Source organism: Nicotiana tabacum, unplaced genomic scaffold (assembly GCF_000715075.1).
Source record: "Nicotiana tabacum cultivar K326 unplaced genomic scaffold, ASM71507v2 Un00105, whole genome shotgun sequence".
NCBI classification, from domain to species: Eukaryota; Viridiplantae; Streptophyta; class Magnoliopsida; order Solanales; family Solanaceae; genus Nicotiana; species Nicotiana tabacum.
The window spans coordinates 155,672-180,463 of NW_027438343.1; the positions used below are offsets into that span (position 1 = coordinate 155,672).

Sequence of the window (24,792 nt, forward strand, 5' to 3'; positions counted from 1 at the left end):
TTGATTGCTTAATTTTCCAAAACTGTAATTCTTAACCTTATAAACGTGTTTCAAAAACAGATTTTTAGCAGACACAACAAACAATATCATGACTTGCTTTTCGTGGCTGTTAATATTAGGTTGTTTTTAAAAGTTAACAACTTTTGTTATAAAATAGAAAATTGTTATCTTGCACCTTTGAGACTTATCCAATTCATTCCCTAAACTTCACATATGCAAAAACTCCTAGCAGCCATCAACTTGTTAAGACTATAAATAAGATTATCACTTAGGAGTGTGGTGGAATGGTTGAGCTCTGAAAATGAAGAATTTTTGGATAGGGAGCCTTGGACTTACCTTACGAAAATGCATGCATGGTAACAAGAATTTTATACTTCATTAAGTTACATCTTTTTATAACACACAAATTGAATTACACTTTACATCAAACACAAATTGAATTTTACCCGTCATCTATAACAAATTAAAGCTTTAAAGTAAGACAATGATTTCTTGTGTGCTCCAAACAAATGATGTGCTACTCTGAGGTTTTGTTTGTATGAGGTGACTTGGAATTCCTGAGTCTTTTTTCTTCGGAAAGTACCTTCGCAAACCTGTCAAATATAATATAAATCAATTAATTAATTAATACGAAATACTTTTCTTGGTATTAGTATTACTATATACAACTATATAAGATGGTAATGTTCAGAAGAGAGTTGAATTACCTTTTCAAAGTTTCTTCATTTGTGCCACCATTTTTGCATTGTTCAGATAGGCCTGTTTGCAAATTTACCCTTGAAACTGGTTTCTTCAATAAAGTTTTCCCTATTTCAACCAATTTGTCCATGTTCTCTTTGGTTGCTATGTCAACAGAGGAGTCTGTTCCAGTTAATGTGTCATCCTACAATTGATGAACAATATAATTATCTTAGTCAAGATAAAGTCATAAGATCTAAAACTTTCCTCTCTTTTTTCCAATATTATATTTGAAAGAGTTTGACTAATATACACGGCACTAGTATACAAAAGATTTATATTATAGGTCGCTCAAAAGCTAATTACAACTAATTTTTTTATTGCAAGCATGAAATGGTATAACTTGCAAAACATGATAAGTAACATGATACAACAGATAGTATAACAACCTTTTACGCTATTAAAGTATAATTAAATTTTATTTGAAAATAGGTGGATCTCCAAACAAAGCAGTTTCAACTGTATGTTGACTAAACAACATCAACAACAATAACGACCAAGTGAAATTCTACTAGTGAGGTTTGGGGAGGGTAAAGTGTACGCAGACCTTACCCCTACCCCGAAAGGATAAAGAGGTTGTTTCCGATAGACCCTCGGCTCAAGAAGACGAAAAGACGACTAAAAGAGGCAATATATTAAAATGTATTAAAAGGTTATTCAATCAATTGTTTTTATGTAGCAAACCAAGACAACCCACAATCAAGGAATAGAAGCTACCATCCCCGGGGAGATTCTATTATCTCTTTGCCCAACTTCTCATCTAACAGCAAAGAAATTTAGTGGCGGAGGCAGGATTTTCACTAAAGAGGTTAAAAAAAAATTAAATAATTTAAAGAGACTGTGGCCAATGGAAATTAAACGAGCAATCTCACAAAGGTTTTGAACCCCCTTGATCACTGAGCTATGTTTTTGGGCTGCGTTAAGGGGATACAAAATATAATATATAGAGGCATAAAACGAATTTTGCCTGATATTTATGTACCCCTTCCGTACCCTAATTTTGCCCTTGCCAAGAATAAGATAGTTAAGACACTCAAGTTGTCGAATGATTTAGGATCAAATGAGAAAATCAATCCGAAGAGAGAACCTCAATAAGATAAGTTAATCGGAGTTCCCGAAAGGAGTTCCACCATTTAATTGACCCTTACAACCTTAGTTGGTCTTGGGCAACAAAGATCAACTTTAAGGACGAAAAGGGCGATCCATCTATTAATACCAATCAGTACTTCTTAGAATTTTTATTTTTAGGCTTATATAATTGTACCTGAATACGAAGGTAATTTTCTTCAGAATGAAGAGCTTGGAAAACAACAGAAATATGAAGATCAACCATATCACCACTGGCTTGAGTAAAAACATCCACAATTGGAGTTGAACCTCCATTAAGAAGCCAACCCAAGATACCCCATTTGGATGCAATTTTAGCATTATATTTCTGTTCCACTTTTGCTGATCCAGTGCCTATAGATATCACCAAAAACCTTCCATAATCAATGGGTTTGATTGGGAAGAAATCTGGGTTTCCAGTCATTATTTGATGGGTCACTTGGCTTGTAGCAACAAGGGCCTGAAATAGCAATTGCCAAATCATATACTCCTATATAGATTTCCAACTATACAAACCTCACATGTAAGGGGGGAAAGAAAAAAGAGAAAGAAGGATATACATAATGCGTTTGGCATGGCAGAAGTCATTTTTTGAAGAAAATAAAAATGATATGAACTATTTCTTTGAAAGAAGTTATGGTGTGTTCGATTGGAGAGTGAATTATTTTTTCAAAAAAATATTTAGGAGTACTAAAGTTGATAGTAATATTAGCAAATCTGAGATGTTTCGATGAAATTTTGAATTATAAAAATTAATAGTATGTTCAAGAGCGGGATAAAAATCAAGAATTGAAATAATTGGGAAGGGAAATGGCTTCCGCACAAAAGTGAGGAAAGTCATTTTCCCTCTTTAATTTGATGGAGAATATTCTCTCCGTAAAATTTTCCATAGCAACCAAACTTCAGAAAATGACTTATTTTCTTGTAAATATTTTGGCCATAAACTATAGTTAAAAAAAAAAAAAAAAATACTGTACGTACTGGATTGTTAGCTGCTACTCCACCATCGACAAGATTGAACTCATGAAAGTTGCCATCTTTATCTTGGGTCTGGAAATAATGTGCAGGAAGATACGTTGGAGCAGCTGATGTGCTGATGCATATATTTGAAAGCCGAGCATCCATTAATGGTTTTACTCTGGCCTGTTGGCATTTCGAAATTATGTTAGTCTTTTCCTATATATATATATATATATCAGTTGAATCAAAACCTAGACAAAAACATTTTCACATAAATTCAGAGGTAAAGGGAGAGAAAAGGACCTCAAAAGTGGAGAAAATGGTTGGCTGTAGATTCTTGATATCAAAAGTAGGAATGACCACATTAGTCAATGTCTCATGCAACAGAGTCTCCCCTAGTTTCTCTTCTATGACTTGGTGAAGATACTTCCCATTATACTTTGGTCCCGTTAGAGATTTCAAGGTTTTCAATACTGATCCAAACAGTACCATCGATCTGTAATGAAGAGCAAGTATTTAAGATAATATTGTACTTGAAACAAGAATTTAAATATAGTAGAAATAGAAAAAGTTACTTTCTCTGTGGGAATATCTTAGGGCCATGTTCAAGATAGAAGGGTTTAATGTCTTTAGCAGCAAATAAAGGACGCTTGTCTTTGTCTGGAGCTGTTAGCATGGCTGTGACTAGACCACCTGTGCTTGTTCCTGCAATTATATCGAAGTAATCCGCAAGCCTTGCATCTTCACCATCCAATTCCTATTCATCCAAATTTAAAACTCTTTAACTATAAATTCAAAGTACTGAGCATGTACATGAATATGGTTGTTCCAGGGCACATACTACTTAAATTCTAAACCAAGACCACGTAAAAGAATTTTTTAAACTATCAAGTCACTTAAAAAATAACTATAACGGAAGTAAAGGGAGGGAATGGGGTTCAATAAAATTTGCTTCGCGGAAAAACTGTACTATACAAATTGGACAAAAACGATTTTTTGATAAATGAATTTTGGATTCTTTTGAATCTTGGTAGAAGAGAAGATTCTATTGTAGTATCAAAAGGGATTCAAAATTTGCGTTAGGTTCCATGTACAAATCCTAAGTCTGATACTCTAGCACTTTTTTAAATCCCTTTCTTAAAAATATCAGGCTCCACTGTTAGTTAGCCATCCATAATATTCTCTATGTTTCAAAAAGATTGATATTATTTCCTAATTAGTTTGTTTAAAAAAGATTGACACATTTTAATATTTCCTTAATAAGAAGCATTTATAGCCACTCACATGCTATGTCAGGTTTCAGAACAGAAGAAAAGTTTTACAGTCACACAAATACTATGGCTTATTTAAGACCACATATCTCAAAAGTATTCCGTTCTTTATCATAGTTTGTGCAAAGTCAAACTAAGATAATCTTTTTGAAACGAAGAGAATAAGTGAAATTGGTAACTTTAAAACAACCTACTACCCTACGTTAAAATATACTAATAATTTAAAGTTCTACCGCATTTTGTGTCCGTATATATAAGTTAAATCCTTATACATACGACAAAATGGGCGTACGTAATAGTGTAACCTCTTAATTTCTGCAAACAAAAAGCATTAAATATAGAGGACATTCAATTAAAATCCTCTTCATTTTAAGAATCTAGAAGGTTACAATGGAAGCTTAATTCACCTGGAGTTGAGATTCAAGATACTCAAGAATAGTGGCAGGAATTATTCCCCTAATTCCACCTCCATCGATGCTGAGAATGGTTATGAGTTTACCATAAGTTGGAGGCTGTAACTTTAAAGAACCAGATGATGAAATTGCCTTCTTCATTTTTTTCTAACTTGGTAATTTGATGAATTTAAGAGTTACGATCGAATATTATTGTTGGTTTTTTTGAAGCAAGTAAATAATAACACAACAATGCTTAAACGTTTTATTGATCTTCAACAAAAGGTCGAATCATCTATTTATAGCCCTCAAAGTATGACTAAAGAAACTTCCCCTCAATGCTCATCAAATTAATTGCTTCTACTACTTGCAATCCTGGATATGTTTTGGAGACCGATAAATTTTATTTTATTTTGAAAAATCAAAGAGTGATGACCACGAACCAGTCAGAGGCGACCTAATTAAATGGCAGGTGCAAAAAACCTTCACGTTACGAGAAACAATTTGAGACTCATATTTATAATTTTATACGAATAGTTTATCAATATCATTTTAGTTTGTCACCTATAGAAAATTTTGATTGGTAATATAATTAAGATGGAACTATAGTTATCTAGCAAACAAAATATATACAGTCACACCTCTCTATAAGGCCATCTCCAACCCTACTCTATTTTTGCCTCCAAAGTCCAAACTCCATTTTGGAGTCAAAAATTGGAGGGTGATTTGGAGTGACACTATTGATTATTTACTCCATCACTATTCCCTATTATTTTTTTATTATTTAGCCCTTTTTATTTATCATATTATATATACCTAATTATTTTTATGAAATATCTTCATAATATTAATTTTACATCTTAATTTTCGCGTATAATTTTGATAAATTAATTTTCATGCATATATTATTTTTATGTAAAGTTGTAAATTAATTTATTATAAGTTATAATTATATAAAAAAAAATAACCATCACAAAAATGAAAGGTGCAAATATAAAATACAAGATGTTGCTAAGTAGTATTGAAACCAAATTTTAAACTATATGTAATATGTATTAAATTATCTTGTATCTCAATGATTTTACTTTTATTTAAATTATCCATTAATATGTATAATCTATAATATTTGCGTATAAATTATATTATTTAAAAATTTATGGTATAAAATATTTTTATTTAAATGGTTATATAAGAAAAAAATATGAATTATATGGGATGAATATGTAAAAAAGAAACAAAAAGGATTTGTTTAATGGAAATAAGAAATAATATTTAAATAAAAGATAATAATATAATATAGAAGAGGGAGAGAAATATAAAAAGGAATCTTCTTTTTTGGAGTAAAAAATGGAGTAATGGTTGGAGTTAGTTTACTCCATTTTGGAGTTACTCTATTTTGGAGTAAAGATTTTGAGTGAAGGTTGGAGATGCCCTAACAACCCTCCTCTATAATAATAATTCGCTATAGTAGCCAAGTACTATTCTTCATATTATATTATAATATTTTCTCTATAATACCATTTCACTGTAGCAACAAAAAAATATCAGAACAAATGAAACTATTATAGAGAGGTTTTGCTGTACCTATAGTAGCTAAGTTTTCTTTGGAACGTATACTATTCTTCATATTATGTTATAATATGTTCTCTATAACAACATTTTACAATAACAACCAAAAAATATCGAAACAAATGAGATTGTTATATAGAGGTTTTACTGTACCTATAATTGTTTGGGCAGCCGTGGATAAGTCAAAGGGCAATGGATACTTGAACTTGAACAGCCAATGAGGTATAATCACCAACCACTGATATAAAGGTATGATGTAAATCATACAAGATTTGAACTTCTATAATTAAGGACAACTTTTTTTCACATTATCATTTCGCATGATAGGTAACTTTAGATAATTGCTTATAATAAGTGTAAGTAGTAACAAAGAATAAAACAAGTGACTTGTTACAATGTCAAGTTAAATTACATTGTTAATTTAAAATTAAAGTTCTTTACGTCGTTGGGGCGTATATATAATTTAAATTCACCTTGAAAAAATAAGTACATTCTAATTTTGTTCGTTACATGGAAATTAGATGACAGCAATCTCTCTATGAATTAACAAGCAAATGCCATAAATATTGGAAGTAGATTGTAATGTGCCCCCATTATCATTTTAATTTTCAAAAATCATTGAATTGAAGAGAAACTTTGCTTAATTAAGCTATTTGAATTTGAATTAGTAAACTAATAATGATGGGCACTTTGGCTTCAGTTTTTAAAGGAAGAAAAGTATCCATATAATCCGTCCACTGTCTAGTACGCGTTTAAGTTTTTTTCAACAGATGTAGCTTTCATATTCCTAGTACTAGTAGATTTGAATTATATGTATCTTCTTATCAAAAATTAAAAGCTCTATAATAATACCTAAAACAAATGTCTATTCTCATTTTTGGTTTGTAAGATATTAAACTGAAAAAGAACTCTCTCCATAGCGCGCGATATAGTCCACAACTAATGTTGAAAAAATACATTTAATTAAGTTTATTATTTACCTTTCCTAATTGGTATATATAGATTATATGCTAACTATACACGGTTATACGCATATTATACATAAATATCATACATCTGCTAGCTTTTTTTGGTGTAAGCGATTGAATGAATGAATATTTAAGTTAATTCTTCTTTTTTATATTTGTGGAGAAAGAAAAATATTGACACGCCTATATAATATGGCTCAAACTTGTGAAATAGGGGGAAAAAGAAAGAGATGGATCTGAATATACTTCAGAGGGAATCAACCAAGATCACTTGTATTTTCTTAATTTTATAATTCAGTAGGATGACCAAGAAAAGTTGAGTGTAAATAGAGAGAAATAAAAAAAGTAGTACCCTGATTATTTGTATAGAAAGATAGTAATAGCCAAAGCAAGCAAAGAATATTTTAAAATATTATTAATACCATTTATTGTTTATTAGAAGATGATGCAGATGCAAAATTGCACGCTTGGAGGTTTAGTTACTTTAAAAAATGTCAATAAAGCTGATCCTAGAGCTATTTGAAGTGATTATTTTAATGGTAGTTATAGCAAAGAAGAAAAAGGCGAATGTTTTCTTGTTGAATGAAAAATCGTGGGTCAAGAATCTAGAGTTTTAGAAATTTAGATAATTAATTAAGTGACCACTTCAATATTTTCCTTCTTTGATAGTGCAATATTTCGTGTATCCATTAACTTGAATGATGGACACCTAGGAAAACTGTAACTGCTTATATATTCAAAGAAAACAATGTTACTTAGGGTCCGTTTGCCCATAAATAAAATTCCTTTTTTCTATTTTTCTTTTTACTTTTTTTGAAATCAGTGTTTGGCCATGAAGTTTTTGATTTTCACTTGAAGGTGAATTTCAGAATTTTTCAAACAATTGAAAAACTTAAAAAATACTATTTTTCAAAATTCACTTCAGATTACTGACAAAAATTCAAAAACAACTCAAAATCATATTCATGTCCAAACACAACTCTAATTTTTAATTACCATTTCCACTTGAATGTTTTTTTTCCCCCAAAATTTCAATTCTTATGTCCAAACGCTCACTTAATAACCGTTTAAATTTAATATTAGGCATTGTATTCTCGTTAATTACTTAAGACCTTTTCTTTTCCCCTAATACCTTTGCGGTCAAAGTTTTGAAATAAATGTGATATAGTGAAAGACTAACAGACATCCTTTATAATAATATTTTATTATAATAGCTAAAAAAAATTTGAAATCATTTGTTTATTTTATGTTATATTATATATATAAATTCTATAATAGCACATAACTATAGTAACAAAAAATAACGGAACAAACGGGGGTCGAGACTTTCACTTGCCCGCTTTCTGGAGGATGATAGGGGGTCGAGACTTTGTGAGTGACACCATACTTGGTGAGTAAGGTATCAAAAGTTTTGTTGCAAAAGTGCGATCCCCCATCACTAATAATGGCCCTTGGAGTACCGAATCTTGTGAAGATGTTCTTTTTCAAAAATGCCACCACACTTTGAGCTTCATTATTGGATAAAGCCACGACTTCAACCCACTTTGACACATAATCCACAACTACCAAAATATAAGTGTTCCCACAAGAGCTCACGAACGGACCCATGAAATCAATACCCCACACATCAAAAATGTCAATCTCCAAGATGGTGGTGAGGGGCATCTCATTTTTCTTAGAAATCCCACCGGCCCTTTGACATTCATCACAACACTTGACGAGACCGCTAATGTACTTGTAAAGAATAGGCCAATAGAATCCACAACTCAACACTTTTGTTGCCGTTCTAGCTCCACCATGGTGAATAGTGGGAAGCCTCAAGAATTTTCACTTGTTCTTCCTCTGATACAAATCATCGAATCACACCATCAGTACAAATCCGGAAGAGATACGACTCATCCCAATAATAGTCAAGGCAATCCCGTTTGAGCTTCTTCCTTTGGTTTGAAGAGAACTCATTCGGTACAATACCACTCACACGATAATTTGCTAAGTCGGGGAACCATGGCATCCCGGTAATTGAAATGGCTAGAAGTTGCTCGTCAGGGAAGGAATCATTTATCTCAAGGCCGTCATGTGGCCTCCCCTCCTCCTCCAAACGAGACAAGTGGTCCGCCACTTGGTTTTCACTAGCCTTTCGGTCTTGAATCTCTAGATCAAACTCTTGCAATAGAAGCACCCACCGCATTAACCTTGCCTTTGAATCTTTTTTTCTCATTAAGTACCAAAGCGCCGCATGATCGGTGTGGACAATCACCTTTGTACCCATTAATTACGAGGGGAACTTCTCCATAGCAAAGACAATAGCAAGTAGCTTTTTTTCGGTCACTGTGTAGTTGACTTAGGCATCATTCATGGTCTTGCTAGCATAGTATACCGGATGGAAGATTTTGTTGATACGTTACCCCAAAACTACTCCAACCGCCACATTACTTGCATCACATATGAGCTCGAAAGGCAAGCTCCAATCTGGTGAGGTGATAATAGGAGTAGTAGTCAATTTGAACTTGAGCAATTTGAATGCCTTCATACAGTCCTCGTTGAAATGGAACTCGGCATCCTTCTCCAACAGCTTACACAAGGGGTTCACCACTTTGGAAAAATTCTTGATGAATCGGCGATAGAACCCCGCATGACCAAAGAAGCTCCTCACTCCCTTCACGGATGTAGGGAGTGGTAGTTTAGAGATCACCTCTATTTTGGCCTTGTCTACCTCAATACCATGCTTTAAAATTTTGTGGCCGAGGACAATGCCTTCCTCGACCATAAAGTGACATTTCTCCCAATTCAAAACCAAGTTTTTCTCCTTACATCTTGCCAAGACCTTATCCAAGTTGTTCAAGCAATCATCAAAAGAATTTTCGACTACGGAAAAGTCATCCATGAAGACCTTAAGAAAATCCTCCACCATGTCGCCGGTGCATTGCACAACCCAAATGACATTCGCGAGAATGCGAAAGTACCATAGGGACAAGTGAAAGTAATCTTCTCTTGGTCCTCCGGGGCAATAAGAATTTGATTGTATCCGGAATATCTATCAAGGAAACAATAGAAAGCTCGACTGACCAACCTATCAAGCATTTGATCAAGGAATGGGAGTGGGAAATGATCTTTCTGAGTGACTTTGTTGAGCTTTCGATAGTCCATACATACTCTCCACCCGGTTACCATTCTTGTGGAGATCAACTTGTTTTTGTCATTTGTGACCACAACCATGCCCCCTTTCTTTGGAACACATTGCACCGAAAAGGTCCACGAGCTATCAGAAATGGGGTAAACAACCTCGGCATCCAACCATTTTATGATCTCCTTCTTCACCACTTCTTGTATTGCTTCATTTAATCTTCTTTGATGTTCAACGGAGGGTTTGTCATCCTCATCCAAAATAATCTTGTGCATTCATAAGGAGGGGATTATATCTCGAATGTCCGCCAATATCCATCCTATAGCTTTCTTCCTCTTTTGTAGCACTGCCAAAGTAGAGTCTACCCGCACGTTAGTCAAACAAGAGGAAAGAATAACCGGCAAAGTAGAACATGGCCCAAGAAATTCAAACCTGAGATGTGGAGGTAATGTCTTTAACTCCAAAGTGGGAGGCTCCTCGATTGAGGGCTTTGTTGGAGGAGCCTTCCGGTTCTCAAGATCTAAGGACAATCTTCGAGGTTCATAAGTGTACGACCCCATTCCTTGCAATGCATTTACACAATCCACATAGCCTTCCTTCTCATCATCATCATGATTAAGCAATACGACCTCCAAAGTATCATCAATATTCTTCATGGCACTAGCATCCTCAACAATCACCTCGGTCACTAAGTCCACAAATGACCAAACTTCGTTACTATTTGGTTGCCTCGTAGATTTGCATACAAGGAAAACCACCTTGTCATCGCCCACCCGGAAGCTGAGCTCACCGGTTTCTACATCAACAAGAGCCTTCCCCGTAGCAATGAAAGGTCTACCCAAGATAATAGACACCTCATAGTCAACTTCGCAATCAAGAATCACAAAGTCAGGATGAGCTTATCAACACGAACCAACACATCATCAATAATGCCCAATGGTCTCTTCATAGTACGATCCGCCATTTGTAACCTCATAGATGTGGGTCTTGGTTTCCCAATTTCCAAAGTTTTGAACACGGAGTAGGGCATCAAGTTGATACTCGCCCCTAAATCACATAGAACTTTGGCAAAGTCGGTGCTCCCAATAGTGCAAGGGATTGTGAAAGCGTCGAGATCTTCCAATTTCGGAGCCATTGAGTGTATAATAGCACTCACTTGATGTGTCATCTTGATAGTCTCACAATTCATTGATCTTTTCTTTGTCACCAAATCCTTCATGAACTTTGCATAGCCGGGCATTTGTTCCAACACCTCAACCAATGGAACATTAATGTATAAGATGTTCATCATGTCAATAAACTTCTTGAATTAGTTCTCGCTATTTTTCTTGGCGAGCCTTTGAGGGTATGAAGTAGGAGGCCTTGGCATTAGTGCATTGGCCTTTGGCACTACCGGTTCCGGTATATCAATCACGTGTTCCCTAGACGGGTTCACTTCTTCTTGAGTCTCCTCCACATTTTCATCAATATAAATTCTCACTTCTTCATTAGCTTGAACCACATTGTTTGGAATTTCATATTCTTGAACAACTATATCATCATGCACAATTCTTCTTTGGTTTGAGGTTGTTGCCTACCCACATTTTCCACCCATTATGGTTATGGCCATGGCATGTCCCTTGTTGTTCCCACCCTTCGGGTACACCACTGTGTCACTAGGTAGTGCCCCCTTAGGACGAGTGTTTAAAGCTTGCGAGATTTGCCCTAATTGAACCTCCAAATTGCGGATTGATGTATTGTGAGAGGCTAGTTGAGCATCAGAATCGACATTTTTCTCCATCATTTGTTTGAACATATTTTCAATCCGTCACATATCATTATTGGAAGAGATAGAACCATGAAACGGATAAGGAGGCAGGTTGCTTGGTTGTTAATACATCGGGGGCCTTTGAAAGCCCAACCCCCGATTCCCTTGGTTATTATTCAAATCCCTTGGTTGTTGCCTCCCCAATATCCTTGATTGTTGCCACCCCAATTTCCTTGGTTGCCTTGATTATTCCAATTTCCTTAATTATTGTTATTGTTCCAATTATTTTGATTGTTGTTACCACCACTCCAATTGCCTTAGTGGTTTTGATTGTTCAAATTTCCTTGATTTCCTTGATATCGCCATTGTTGTTGATTCGGGCCTTGAGAGTTGTTACTTTGCCCTTGGTAGTTATTCACATATTGCACTTCTTCCTCTTGCTCATTGTATGATTCGTCTTGGTCAAACCCACTATCATCTTGCACAAATTGTTCCACAAGGTTTTGCACTTGTTGACCCTTTTGCCTTCACTTGTTCACCATCATGTTGACACCTTCCATTGCATTTACTTGCTTAGGACCTTGAACTTGTTGAAGTTGAGCTGTGGCTAATTGATTCATTGTTGTGGTCAACTCGGCAGTTGTTTTCCCATGATCATGCAATTCTTTGTGTAGGTGAATCACATTTGGATCACCTTGAGAAACATTAGCTCTACTTTGCCATGCCGATGAAGTATCCTCCATTTTATCTAAAATATCACAAGCGTCGGCATATGGTGTTTTCATGAAATTCCCACCGGCAAGTTGGTTGACCACGCATTGATCGGTAGTATTGATCCCCCTGTAGAAGGTTTGTTGAATCATAGCCTCAGTCATGTCATTATTCGGGCACTCTTTCACCATAGTACGGTACCTCTCCCAAATCTCGTGCAAAGGCTCATTGGGTTCTTGCTTTAATGCTATAATCTCGTCTCGAAGAGTAGCCATATGCCCGGAAGAAAAGAACTTAGCAATGAATTTTTCCGCCAATTCATCCATGTATGGGTAGAATGGTTTGGCAATCTTTCTAACTAATCCAAGGCTTTCCCTCGTAGAGAGAAGGGAAATAGCCTCAACCTTAGAGCATCCTCGGAGACATTGGTCTGTTTACTCCCCCAGCAAGTGTCCACAAACCCCTTCAAGTCTTTGTATGCATTTTGACTCGGAGCCCCGGTGAAGAATCCCCGTTGCTCTAGCAATGCAAGCATAACATTGGTGATTTGAAAGTTTCCCGCCCTAATGCGGGGCGGGACTATGGCACTTGCGTATCCTTCATTTGGCAACACCCGGTGTGGAGCCGCTCTTGGTGGAGGTTGGAGAGGAACGGGAATATTGTCATGAGGCGGACGGCCTCGCCTATTTGCTTGAGGTTCAAGAGGAACCTCATCACCTTGGTCATCGTCCACTTCCTCCCCCAAAGGCAAGTTTCCGAGATCATTGTTGAGAGCCATTTTTGTACCTACAATCGATTCACAAAAAGGTTAGTAACTCGGAAGGAAAAGAAGACAAGTCACACACAAAATGAAATATATAGCTAAATCCTTTTTTAGCTCCCCGGCAACGGAGCCAAAAATTGGTGTCGCCCAAATTCACACCACTGATTGGAATTATGAAGCGGTCGATGGAATTATAATTACCCAACTTTGAGTCGGGATCGATTCCTCAGAGAACTTATATTGGATTAGGTATATACTTAGACTAGGTGTATGACGTGCCTAAAATGCACTTCCACATACTTGGTTGTTTCTTTGTACTTCTAAAATTTATGCTATTGTTTGTAAATGTAAAGCTATAGAACGATATTTTTGGTGTGGTTGTTTTTCAAGTTTATAAAAGATGTAGGGCTGTGACTTCCACCTACGTGGTTACCTAACGGGTTTTGGGCTTTAGGGCATGTTTCGTTGGTCGGGGTATAATATAGCAATCAACATGTGATTACCCACTCGATACCTCTCGGTAGTTAGAATGGTTTTGCCCAATTTGGCTTTCTCAAGTCCAAATGGGTAATTCACAAAACTGTTTATATATGCTTAAGTCGGGTCTTACTATCTCTAGATTCAACCCTTTAATTGAGGCTATCAATTTTTTGAGTTCGCCCCAATTTTTTGTTAGCCAAGTTTTTCTAGACTTAGTCTCTCTTTCTCAAGTAGAGACTAAGTCAATTAGGCATGAATCAATGTTTGCAACCGTTAATTTCTAAATTCAATCAAGAATTAGGCTAAATATCATACACCCAACCTTAAATGACCCCTAAATCAAATACCCATTAGGTACCCACACTAGGTTTGGGTGACAACCCTAGCTAGAGTCTAGAGATTTAGCTACTCATAGGCAAAAATTAAGAAACTAAGGAAGAAAATAATATTAAACTCATAATAGATGATAAAGGGATGAAAATCCAATGTTAAAATGATAAACTAATACAAAGTTTCCCAAAGTAGTAAAGGAAAAACGACTATCTACTTTCTAGAGTTCAAACCTTAACCTAAATTTGACAAAAAGAACTATTTATACACAGCTGAAATTATCGGACAAAATTGCCCCTGCGGAGGTTCTGCGGCCGCACAATTCTGTGTGCAGTCCGTACTTTGAAGCTAGGCTTGACAGGATGGACTTCTGCGGCCGCACAATTCTGGGTTGCGGCAGCACGTCTTCAGATTCTACAAACCGCACATTTCTGAGTGCGACCCCACTCTTGAATTTGAGCTTGACAAGAGGGACTTCTGCGGACCACACATTTCTGAGTGCAATACACTCTTGTATTCTGCGTCCACATAATAATAGTGTGGTCCGCACTTGTTCATGGACTCATAACTCCATCTCTCTGAACCTCATCTTCTGCAGCCACACAATAATTATGCGGTCCTTCATAGTTTGCGGCCGCACTCAATATTGTGCGGTCCGCACTTTGCTCTTTTTGCTTGGATTTAGTCCTTGTCCAAAAATACTCCTTCTTAAGTTGAATTTTATCGTTTTGGCTCTTTTTCCAATACTCGTGCAAGTAAGCACATTTTATCAGTTTTCGGGAATACCTTTAAGCATTTTTGAGCTAAACCTAAAGTAAAAGAGTTCAAATAAGTAGTCAAAATCCCTACTTATCACATAGTAAGGGCACACAATCAGAAAATACACCGAAATCTTCTAGCTGCTGCGTGATCCAAAACAGTTGAGCACAGCAAGAGGCAGTTGCCACATACTCAACTTAAGCAGTTGAAAGGGCCACTAAGTTTTGTTTTCTTGTCCTCCATGAGATTAGACACCAATCTAGAAAATGTACCATACCAGAAGTGCTTTTCCTATCCACCAAATAACCAACATAGTTAGTATCAGCATACCCTATCAAGTCAAAGTTATCTCCTGAGGGATAGTAGATAACCAGGTCCTGCGTTTCTTTGAGATACCTAAGAATTCTCTTTGTAGCCTTCAGATGAGACTCCTTTAGATTGGATTGAAACCTGGCACAGAGTCCCACACTAAAAAAAATGTTTGGTCTATTGGTTGTGAGATACAGAAGTGACCCAATAATGCCTCTATACATAGTCTCGTTTACAAGAGAACCAGGTTCATCCATATCCAGGCGAGTGGCAGTGGCAATAGGTGTAACAATGATCTTTGAACTTTCCATCTCAAATCTCTTCAGAAGCTCTTTGATATACTTTTGCCGACTTATCATTTTGCCCCGAGGAGTTTTCCTGACTTGTGTAGACCCAAGAAGAAATTCAATTACCCCATCATGCTCATCTCGAACTCACTTCTCATGAGTTTTGCAAATTCCTCACACAGTGAATCGTTTGTTGCTCCAAAGATGATGTCATCAATATAGACTTGCACAATGAGCAGGTTCCTCCCTCGTTTCTTGAAAAATAAGGTGTTGTCAATTTTTCCTCTTGTAAAGCCATTTTCTAGAAGAAATTTGGACAATCTTTCATACCAAGCATACGGAGCATGCTTTATCCCATATAGTGCCTTGTCAAGTTTTTAAATATGCTCAGGATGTTCATGATTCTCAAATCCAGGAGGTTGCTTGACAAAGACTTCTTCTTTTAGAAAGCCATTCAGAAATGCACTTTTGACATCCATTTGGAATAATTTGAATTCCATATGAGACACAAATGCAATGAGGATTCTGATTGCCTCCATTCGAGCAACTGGAGCAAATGTTTCATCATAGTCAATCCCTTCTTCCTGATTGTAACCTTGAACTACCAGCCTTGCCTTGTTTCTGGTTGTGTTTCCAGACTCATCAAATTTGTTTCTGAATACCTACCTGGTTCCTATAACACTTCTGTTAGCAGGTGGTGGAACCATGTTCCATACACTGTTCCTCTCAAATTGATGGAGTTCTTCTTGCATAGTTGTAATCTAATCAGCATCTTTTAATGCTTCCTTGATATTCTTGGGCTCAATTTGAGAGAGAGAAACTGATAAGGCAAGCGTGTTTCTTGCCTTTGATCTGGTTTGAATTCTTGAATCAAGAGGAGTGATCACATTATCCGGAGGATGTGAACTTTTGTGTTTCCAGTTAGGCACCTGAACCTTGTTGTGGGATGGTCCAGATATTTCTGAATGTGATTCTCTCTTTGCACGTGGGGTCCCTTGAACTGCATCGGCAACTCTGTTTTCAGCTTCAGTTGTTGTGATTGTGGAACCAGGTTCCTCAATGTCAACTGGAGATTCAGCTGTGCCATTGTTATTTGAATCCTTGACCCGACTCATCATATCGGTATTTCCATTTTCCATGTCAATAACTTAACCAGGGACATTTGATAACTCTCCATCTTGATCAGCCTTATCATGTGCAGTTTTTCCAAGAGGGTGTTGTGCTTCGTCAAAGATCACATGTATGCTTTCCTCAATACATTGAGTTCTTTTGTTGTATACCTTGTAGGCTTTGCTTTGTGATGAATATCCAAGAAATATTCCTTCATCACTCTTGGCATCAAACTTTCCCAGAGAATTCTTACCATTGTTGAGAACAAAACATTTACAACCAAATGTCCTCAAGTGTCTTAGCTTAGGTTTTCTCCCATTCAGCAGTTCATACAGGGTTTTGTTCAGGAGGGACCTGATCATGCACCTGTTCACCAAGTAACAGGCAGTGTTGACTGCCTCTGCCCAGAAACCTTTTGCAACACCACTATCAATCAACATTGTCCTAGCCATGTCCTCAAGAGTCTTATTTTTCCTCTCCATGACACCGTTTTGTTGAGGTGTTCTTGAAGCTGAAAAGCTGTGACTTATCCCATTTTCAGCACAGAACTCGTCGAACTTTTCATTGTCAAATTCTGTACCATGATCTGATCTTATACTCACAACATTATGTCTCATCTTCACTTGGATCCTTTTTACAAATGCAACAAATACTTCAAATATTTCATCCTTGGATCTGAGAAACAGAGTCCAGGTGAATCTGGAATAGTCATCCACAATAACAAAGATGTAATTCTTTCCTCCTCTACTTGGCACTCTCATAGGTCCACATAGATCCATATGAAGGAGATCAAGTGGCCTTGAGGTGCTGACTTCCTTTTTGAGCTTGAACGAAGATCTGACTTGCTTTCCTTTTACACATGCATCATAAACTTTGTGATTCTTGAAGCTTGAGTTAGGCAGGCCACGAACCAGGTCCTTCTTGACCAACTTGTTCAGCAGCATAAAGCTTGTTGCATGACCCAATCTTCGGTGCCATAGTTCAGCATCATCATCCATAGCACTCAGACAACTGAGATCTCTATTTTGCAGATATTCAAAGTCAGCAACATAGATGTTTTTGTATCTTTTGGCCACTAACACCACTTCACCAATCACAAGATTAGTGACTGTGTATATCTTTGACACAATTTCACTTTGTTTCCCTTGTCACAGATTTGGGAAACACTTAGCAAGCTGTACTTCAATCTGTTCACATAGTGCACATTTTCAATAGAGTGAGACAGACTTCCGAATCCTTCCAACTCCCAGAATGTATCTATTCCTGCTATTTCCAACGGATACACTCCCTCCTTGCAGGGCCTTCAGTGAAAGGAAATCGTTTGTACTTCCAGTCATGTATTTTGAGCAACCACTATCCATGTACCATTGTTGGCTGCTCCCATTCACTGTTCCCTGCACATTGAAATTAAATGTTATACTTAGGAACCAAAACAAGTTTGGGTCCCTTGTAATGAGGAAAGGGATGAATGATGGTTCTTTTGGTCCAAGAAAATATCATACGTCTTTTATATGAGGGACCAGGTTCTCTAACAATAATTACCTTTTTAGCAAAAACTTTATTTTTCTGTTGAGGCTGAAACTTGGCCTTATAAGTTTACTTAAAGTGCCCAGGGTTACCACTGTGAGTGCAGAGCCAGTTGTCAGGTATAATAACGTACTTGCTATGAGGGTTTTAGGGAGTTTTTTCCCTTTGAAACCCGATTCCCTGCCTGTTTCCCCCATTGTTCATGTATATGACAGTTATAGCTTCAGAGGACCAGGTCCACTTGAGTAATTTTTCAAGATTACTCTTGACTCTACCTAGTTCTTCCTGAAGTTGTTTGATTTTCTCGAGTTCAACATACAAAATAGATTTCACTGATTTTATCTCATCTTCAAGCCTAAGATGTGTTTCATCCGCAACTTCCTTTCCCTTTTGAAGAATATCATGCCTACCTTCTCATTTTAGTTCCTCAATTGTATCCTTCATATCTACAACTACTACTAATAGGTCATCTCTCCCATGCTCTATGTTAGCAACCTTTTCAGTTAAAGCTTCTTTCTCCTTTTTAACACACACAATAGTCTCTTTTAGATCGACCACAACAACCACTAGATCATCTCTCTCATGTTCTATGTCTCCTAGTTCTACAGTTAATGCATTTTTATTATTTATAAGACTGTGATAAGCATCAATTAAAATATTTTCCAAGGACATTAGTTTTTTAGGAGAATAAGACTTCAGATTTCTTTGAACATCTAGAAAGTTTACCTCATCATCGTCGTCGTCATCTTCATTATTATCAGACTATGCCATCAAGGAAAAAATAGAGTCATACTCAGCTTCTTCACTTTCCAGTGCCATCATGGTGTTGTCACCTTGATCATCATCTTCTTCAGATTCGCTGGAAGAGTCTCCCCATGCAGCAAGAGCTTGTTTCACAACATTATCAGCGGCATTTTTCCTCTTGAAACGTTTGTCAGGAACCGGGTTCCTCTTAGTTGCTTTGTCTGTGTTGTGTTTGTATTGATTTTGCTTGAGGAGAGGACAATCCTTGATGAAATGTCCTAGCTTACCACACTTATGACATAGGTCATAACCTTTTGGCTTGCTGGAGCTGCCCCTTTTTGGAATGCCTCCATTTTTGCAAACCATTTTCTAGAATCGTTTTGTCAGGTAAGCCATATCAGCATCCTCACCACCTGAATCATTGTTGTCCATCTTGAGGACTAGGTTCTTCTCCCTTTTGGGGATCTCTTCTCTCATTATCCTTCTTCTTCTTCTTCTTCTTCTTCTTCTTCTTCTTCTTCTTCTTCTTCTTCTTCTTCTTCTTCTTCTTCTTCTTCTTCTTCTTCTATTTATAAGTTTTTAGATTACCAACAAGTTCATCAATGGTTAGCTTCTGCAAATCCTTTTCCTATGTGATAGCATTCACTTTGCTTTCCCAGGAACTGGGTAAAACACTGAGTATTTTCCTGACAAGTTTGTTCCATGGAATGATTTCTCCCAAAGAATGAAGCTCATTGATGATGGAGGTGAACCGAGTATGCATGTCCTGGATGGACTCATCGTCTTTCATCCTGAAAAGCTCGTATTCTGTGTTAAGCATGTCAATCTTTGATTGCTTAACTTGGGTTGTCCCTTCATGAGCTGTTTGGAGAGCTTCCCAGATCTCCTTAGCAGATTGGCATGCTGAAATCCTGTTGTATTCATCAGGACCAATACCACAGACAAGAATTTTCTTTGCTCGAAAGTTCTTCTCTATGGCCTTACGATCAAGATCATTGAATTCTTTTATTGTTTTGGGAACTGTTACTGCTGGGTCACCACTAGTTTTTGTAGGGACGAAGGGTCCATCGCAGATGACATCCCAGAGCGCTGAGTCTTCAACCATGATGAAGTCGTGCATCCTTGTCTTCCACCATCCATAGTATTGGCCACTGAATCTTGGTGGCCTGTAGATAGATTGACCTTCTTTAAAGTTTGGTGAAGTAGCCATTGAGGTCCTTTTTAGGTGTTAGCCTAATAGAAAGAACCTGCTCTGATACCAATTGATAGAATTTAAGGGTCCGTCAAACTATATAGAGAACCAGGTTCTCTATTAGTTCCTATAGAACACACGCACACTATAGTAGGTAACACTGCAAGAAAATAGATCTTTAGCGAAGGAAATTATGGTCGTTAAAAGTACCAATCCGGTCGCTATTAACCAATAACGTCCGTAAAAGATTTGGTCATCACCGGTCGTTGATGTCCCCGACGTTAAAAGTTTGCGACCGGATTTCAATACGGACGTTGAAGAGTCTTTAGCGGCGATATAAAATCCGGTCGTTATGCCTCATTTTAACGACCAAATTTTCCTTCGTTAAGTATTAATCTGGTATATAAAACCCTTTTATTACTATAACAAATCCCTTCGTTAAAAATGATGTTAGCAATGAAGTTTTTCATGGACTAATTGTCACAATCTTGCATGAACAACCGAAATTACAACCAATTCATTAAATTTTAAATACATCCAAAATATATAAAACAATTAATAATCATAAAAGTTTATGGTCAATTACAAATACAGAAGCATAACATTACCAAAAAATATACCCATCCAAAGCATAACAATCTTCCAATAAATGCCTAATAAAGAGATAGAATTGTGGCATGTACAAATGAGAACATTTCTAAACAAATACTAACACAACAGTAGGTCTCTCTAATTCTTCAACTTGTTCTTTTAACATTTCAATTGCTTATACTTGCTCAGCACTTACTCTTATGACAAGATCTTCAGACATAATTCATGATCTGTAAAAAGAATAATATAAAAAAATTAATAAAAGGACTTCAAATTCTTGAAAAGCATATAGACACCCACATGTATCCATATTAGGAACAAAGGTACAATAAGCCTATTGTATAGTATCAACTTGGCGAGATAATAAAGTAAAAAAGCTACACCATGAATAAGTTTGTTTGTACCTTTGGATCTTGGACAAGACAGATGTAATTCAGCTCAACTTCTATGAGAGTAACTATAGATTGGATGTAATGGAAAGGAGCCAAATAATCCACATGAAAAGAGAGAGAGAGAGATACCTAAATCAAAGTAGCTCCCCGAGCACTTGCAAACAACCTTCTTTGTAGAGAAAGCCAAAACCAAAGTACTTTGCAATTCCAGTTTCACCAGTCACAAAGATAAAAGACACCGGATGTGAACATAAGAAAAACTACCATTTTTATCACTTATCTAAGGATATACTAGTTCCAGAGTAACAAACATTAAAAACAAATTAGTAATTGGCAGAAACACTACGGAGTTACATGTGATGTTAGTTTCGCTTAGGAGGAAACCGGGTAGATGCAGAAGCCTCTTAAGATTTGAGGGCAAAAAATGGGGAGAAATGAAAAAGATAATATCTCAGGGTTTGATATCAGTTTCATAACACGCAACAGTTGGTATATTTCCTAGTGTAGCTTCCTTGTAGGCTGCAAAAGGATTCAAGTAGGTTGTAAATCATTGGCAACTCAAAAGGGAGACAATTATAAGCACCTTGGAAATAACTAAATAAGCATCAACTTAGTGATCACTACAAGGATCACTAAGAATGAGGATAATGAGGAGACGTGGCTCAAGTGCACCACAACTCCCATAGATCTTCACAAGTTCTTAAGAAATGAAAGGTGTATATGATATATCTTTCTTCAGAATCTGACCATGTATTTATTTACCGAATTTCACCTAGATTCCTCTTACAACCATCAATCTGCAGTAAATTAATTTTAGAAAGATATTTGTAGGTGTTGGGCAAAACAGGAAAATCAATGATGTTACAACAAGCTCTCTCTACGAGCCTGTGTGAAAGGTCAATCTGTCTTTACCAATAAGAAAGACTTTGTATTGATCGGAATATTCAGTAACGGTAGTTGAGAATTTCCAAGCCAAAACGTTTAGTAAATTGGGGGCAGAGGGGCACAAATCACAGCAACATCAGCAGTTGTTCACAATGAAAGAACCTCAAGATTAAGTAACAATTTGAAAAGGGGATGAATACAAATAGAGATCCTGTTCAACTTAAAGGGTTCAATATTCTGATCATTACAACTTCAATATAGATTATAAATATGCATTCGATTTACCACATTATTTAACTCCGAGAAATTTGGGATTTTACCTTTATGACAAGCTTATCAAGGGTGTTATTCAAATTAAGTGGGTATGTACTGGATAAGAATTCCTCTTCACTTAAAATGGAAAGAATCCGCAATGCAAGCTATGTAGTTATGAGCTCCCTCCTATGCTGCCCAAAACTCTGGAATACAAGAAATCTAACTGTCAAAAACACCAGCAATGACCAATCTGAATTTTATAGCTCTAAAGACTAAACCAAAGTCTTTTTTAGAAATAACACTAGAAAGTAGAAACCATCTATTTCCCCTCTCTTCTTTTTCCTCACAAGGCTACCATCTTTACAAGGAAAAATGTCTTAAGTAGTGCCCATGAGAGATATTATACCTTATATTTCCATTTTACTGAACATGATGAAGCAGATAATGGATCAGAGAAAGTAAACTTACAATAAGGATTCTGAGCTTTTACTTGTCAACGCAGTCTTTCCTATTCCGTCAATAAGTAACTACAGCTGTCTCTGCACGATACCCTCTGTTTTGACTAGTAAATATCTCGATCTGCATAAAAATGAATGAAGATGCGATGTTTAGAGGCGATGCATGTTTGTCTAGTTTTAATTTTCCAAAAAGAAAGTTAGAAAATATAGTGGATAGGGGAGAACCTACAGAGAGCTTGCTTGGGTGTCTATGGACCAATGTCTCAATCTCTTCCGACAAAGCTCCCCTAGAAGATATCATTAGTCGATGTCAAAAACCCAATTTATAATAGTACAAATTAGAAACAGAGCATTGCTAAAGAGTGATCACCAATCACCTCACTCCCCACCCCCCAAAAAAACTAAACTAAAACTAGAGTAGCAAAAATGTGGAGGAAGCGGGGGGCAACCTCAGCCTAGTTGGTAGTGCAACTGGCCTGTTGACTGAAAGGTCACATCTTTGATTTCCCTCGTTGGAACTACATTTTCCTTCTAGGTCTGAGCTTGTCAACTTGAGCTACAACCTCCTACACTACCTTCCTCTCGAGTAAAATAAAATATCAAGCAAAACAAAAGGAAGGAGAAATCCGGACCCTCAATCTCAAGTAAGTTAGAATCGGCTATACGAGTCCTCTTTATCTATTAACACTTCTATTCAGGTCCATTTCATTCAAGCTACTAATGTTTAATGGCCGATAATTCTTGCAATTATCAAATGATTTAGCGGCAATAAAGTTATGGCCACTATATAATTGCCGGTAAAAATACTTTTTGTAGTAACAATAAACAAGGGATATCACTTTGGAATTTGAATCAATGTTTGTTCACGTTTTTTCAAGTTCTTGCAATTCTTCATTTTTAGAAGTAATTTGCAGGTGTTACTTAGACAAGTATTCCTCGTCTATCGCAAAACTTACAAATCTTCAAAACACTACAACTATGAATAAACAGTCTCTTTGTAAGCTAAAAAATACTTTTTTCTAAAATTTTCCCCCAAAGTTGCTCAAACAGTTCCCAACTATCAAATTTTAACAAAATTTAGAACACCAAAACTTTCAATTTGGGTCACAACTTCATTATTGTAACGACCCGGCCTGTCGTTTCGAGAGTTATAGCCTCGTTTTCTCCATTTCTACTTCTTTATATGTTATTCAGCTATATTATGTTATGTCGGGTTTGTTGGTTCGGGACCGGAGTGGTTTCAGAGTGAATTGAGATACTTAGTCTTTTAAGTAGATACTTAAGTTGGAAAAGTTAACCGAATATTGACCTATATATAAACAATCTCGGATTTGAATTTTGATGGTTCTGTTAGGTAATTTTGAATTTAGGAGTGCGTCCAAAATGTGATTTGGAGGTCCGTGGTAGAATTAGGCTTGAATTGGCGAAATTAGAAATTTGGCGATTTCGGTCGGCAGTGAAAAATTTGATATCGGGGTCGGAATAGAATTCCGAAAGTTGGAGTAGGTTTGTAGTGGCATTTGTGATGTGTGTGCAAAATTTGAGGTCATTCGCACGTGGTTTGGTTGAGTTGGCATCGGTTGCCGAATTTGGAAATTTAGAAATTTTTAGGCTTGAATCCGAGTGTAATTTGATGATTGGATATTGTTTTGAGTGATTTGAAGGTTTGACTAAGTTTGAATGTTGATATATGACTTGTTATTATTTTTGGTTGAGGTCCCGAGGGCCTCGGTGTGATTCCGGGTGGATAACGGATTTGTCGAAGTTGGAATTTGCAGCTGGAGCTGCTGCTACTGCTATTTTCGCACATGCAGAAGAAAGCCTCGCAGGTGTGAGGCCACTGGTGTGCGTGGGGAGTACGAGCAGGTGTGGTAAATGATGGACCAAGGCTGGGAACACAGGTGCGAAGAATTTGCCGCATCTGCGAGCCCGCAGGTGCGAGGCCTTGAGCGCAGATGCGAAGACGAGAATTTTGGGCTGGTTTCGCAGATGCGCACCAGGGACCGCAGATGCGAGTCCGCAGGTGTGAGAAAGGTGTCCGCAGGTGCAAAAGCTGGGGGATTAAGTGAGTTGCGCAGGTGCGGTCGCGCTGGTGCAAGAAAATGGCTGCAGGTTCGAAAAAC

General features: G+C 36.9%; 3 protein-coding genes and 1 long non-coding RNA gene across 6 annotated transcripts; all 4 read right to left on the minus strand.

The window, feature by feature from the left end:
- Nucleotides 1–304: 304 nt before the first annotated feature.
- LOC107815073 (patatin-like protein 2) lies at nucleotides 305–4,718 on the minus strand. Its single transcript, XM_075248786.1, has 7 exons — nucleotides 4,484–4,718; nucleotides 3,381–3,562; nucleotides 3,109–3,301; nucleotides 2,827–2,988; nucleotides 2,003–2,305; nucleotides 708–883; nucleotides 305–593 (listed from the first exon to the last, which is right to left on the minus strand). The coding sequence occupies exons 1-7, from the start codon at nucleotides 4,628–4,630 to the stop codon at nucleotides 518–520; spliced, it is 1,239 nt and encodes a 412-aa protein (XP_075104887.1). The 5' UTR covers nucleotides 4,631–4,718; the 3' UTR covers nucleotides 305–517.
- Nucleotides 4,719–15,116: 10,398 nt separating this feature from the next.
- LOC142178966 (secreted RxLR effector protein 161-like) lies at nucleotides 15,117–15,587 on the minus strand. Its single transcript, XM_075248787.1, has one exon. The coding sequence runs from the start codon at nucleotides 15,585–15,587 to the stop codon at nucleotides 15,117–15,119; it is 471 nt and encodes a 156-aa protein (XP_075104888.1).
- A 3,937-nt stretch (nucleotides 15,588–19,524) lies between these two features.
- Nucleotides 19,525–20,106, minus strand: LOC142178967 (uncharacterized). Its single transcript, XM_075248788.1, has one exon. The coding sequence runs from the start codon at nucleotides 20,104–20,106 to the stop codon at nucleotides 19,525–19,527; it is 582 nt and encodes a 193-aa protein (XP_075104889.1).
- Nucleotides 20,107–20,633: 527 nt separating this feature from the next.
- On the minus strand, nucleotides 20,634–23,036 carry LOC142178968 (uncharacterized). Of its 3 annotated transcripts, none has more exons than XR_012707117.1 (3): nucleotides 22,899–23,036; nucleotides 22,680–22,790; nucleotides 20,634–22,414 (listed from the first exon to the last, which is right to left on the minus strand). It is a non-coding gene; the product is annotated as an uncharacterized LOC142178968 (long non-coding RNA). The 3 variants fall into 3 exon arrangements; XR_012707118.1 differs by lacking the exon at nucleotides 22,899–23,036 and having other exon boundaries at nucleotides 20,634–20,909; nucleotides 21,201–22,414; nucleotides 22,680–22,845; XR_012707116.1 differs by lacking the exon at nucleotides 22,899–23,036 and having other exon boundaries at nucleotides 22,680–22,845.
- Between the last annotated feature and the right edge of the window lie 1,756 nt (nucleotides 23,037–24,792).

Coding starts and splice junctions, on each gene's coding strand:
- LOC107815073 (XM_075248786.1), bottom strand. CDS start 4,630: ATGAAGAAGGCAATTTCATCATCTGGTTCTTTAAAGTTACAGCCTCCA. Junction 884..2,002: donor AAAATTACCTTCGTATTCAG/GTACAATTATAT, acceptor CATCAATTGTAG/GATGACACATTAACTGGAAC. Junction 594..707: donor AATGAAGAAACTTTGAAAAG/GTAATTCAACTC, acceptor TATATTTGACAG/GTTTGCGAAGGTACTTTCCG.
- LOC142178966 (XM_075248787.1), bottom strand. CDS start 15,587: ATGATAAGTCGGCAAAAGTATATCAAAGAGCTTCTGAAGAGATTTGAG.
- LOC142178967 (XM_075248788.1), bottom strand. CDS start 20,106: ATGGCTACTTCACCAAACTTTAAAGAAGGTCAATCTATCTACAGGCCA.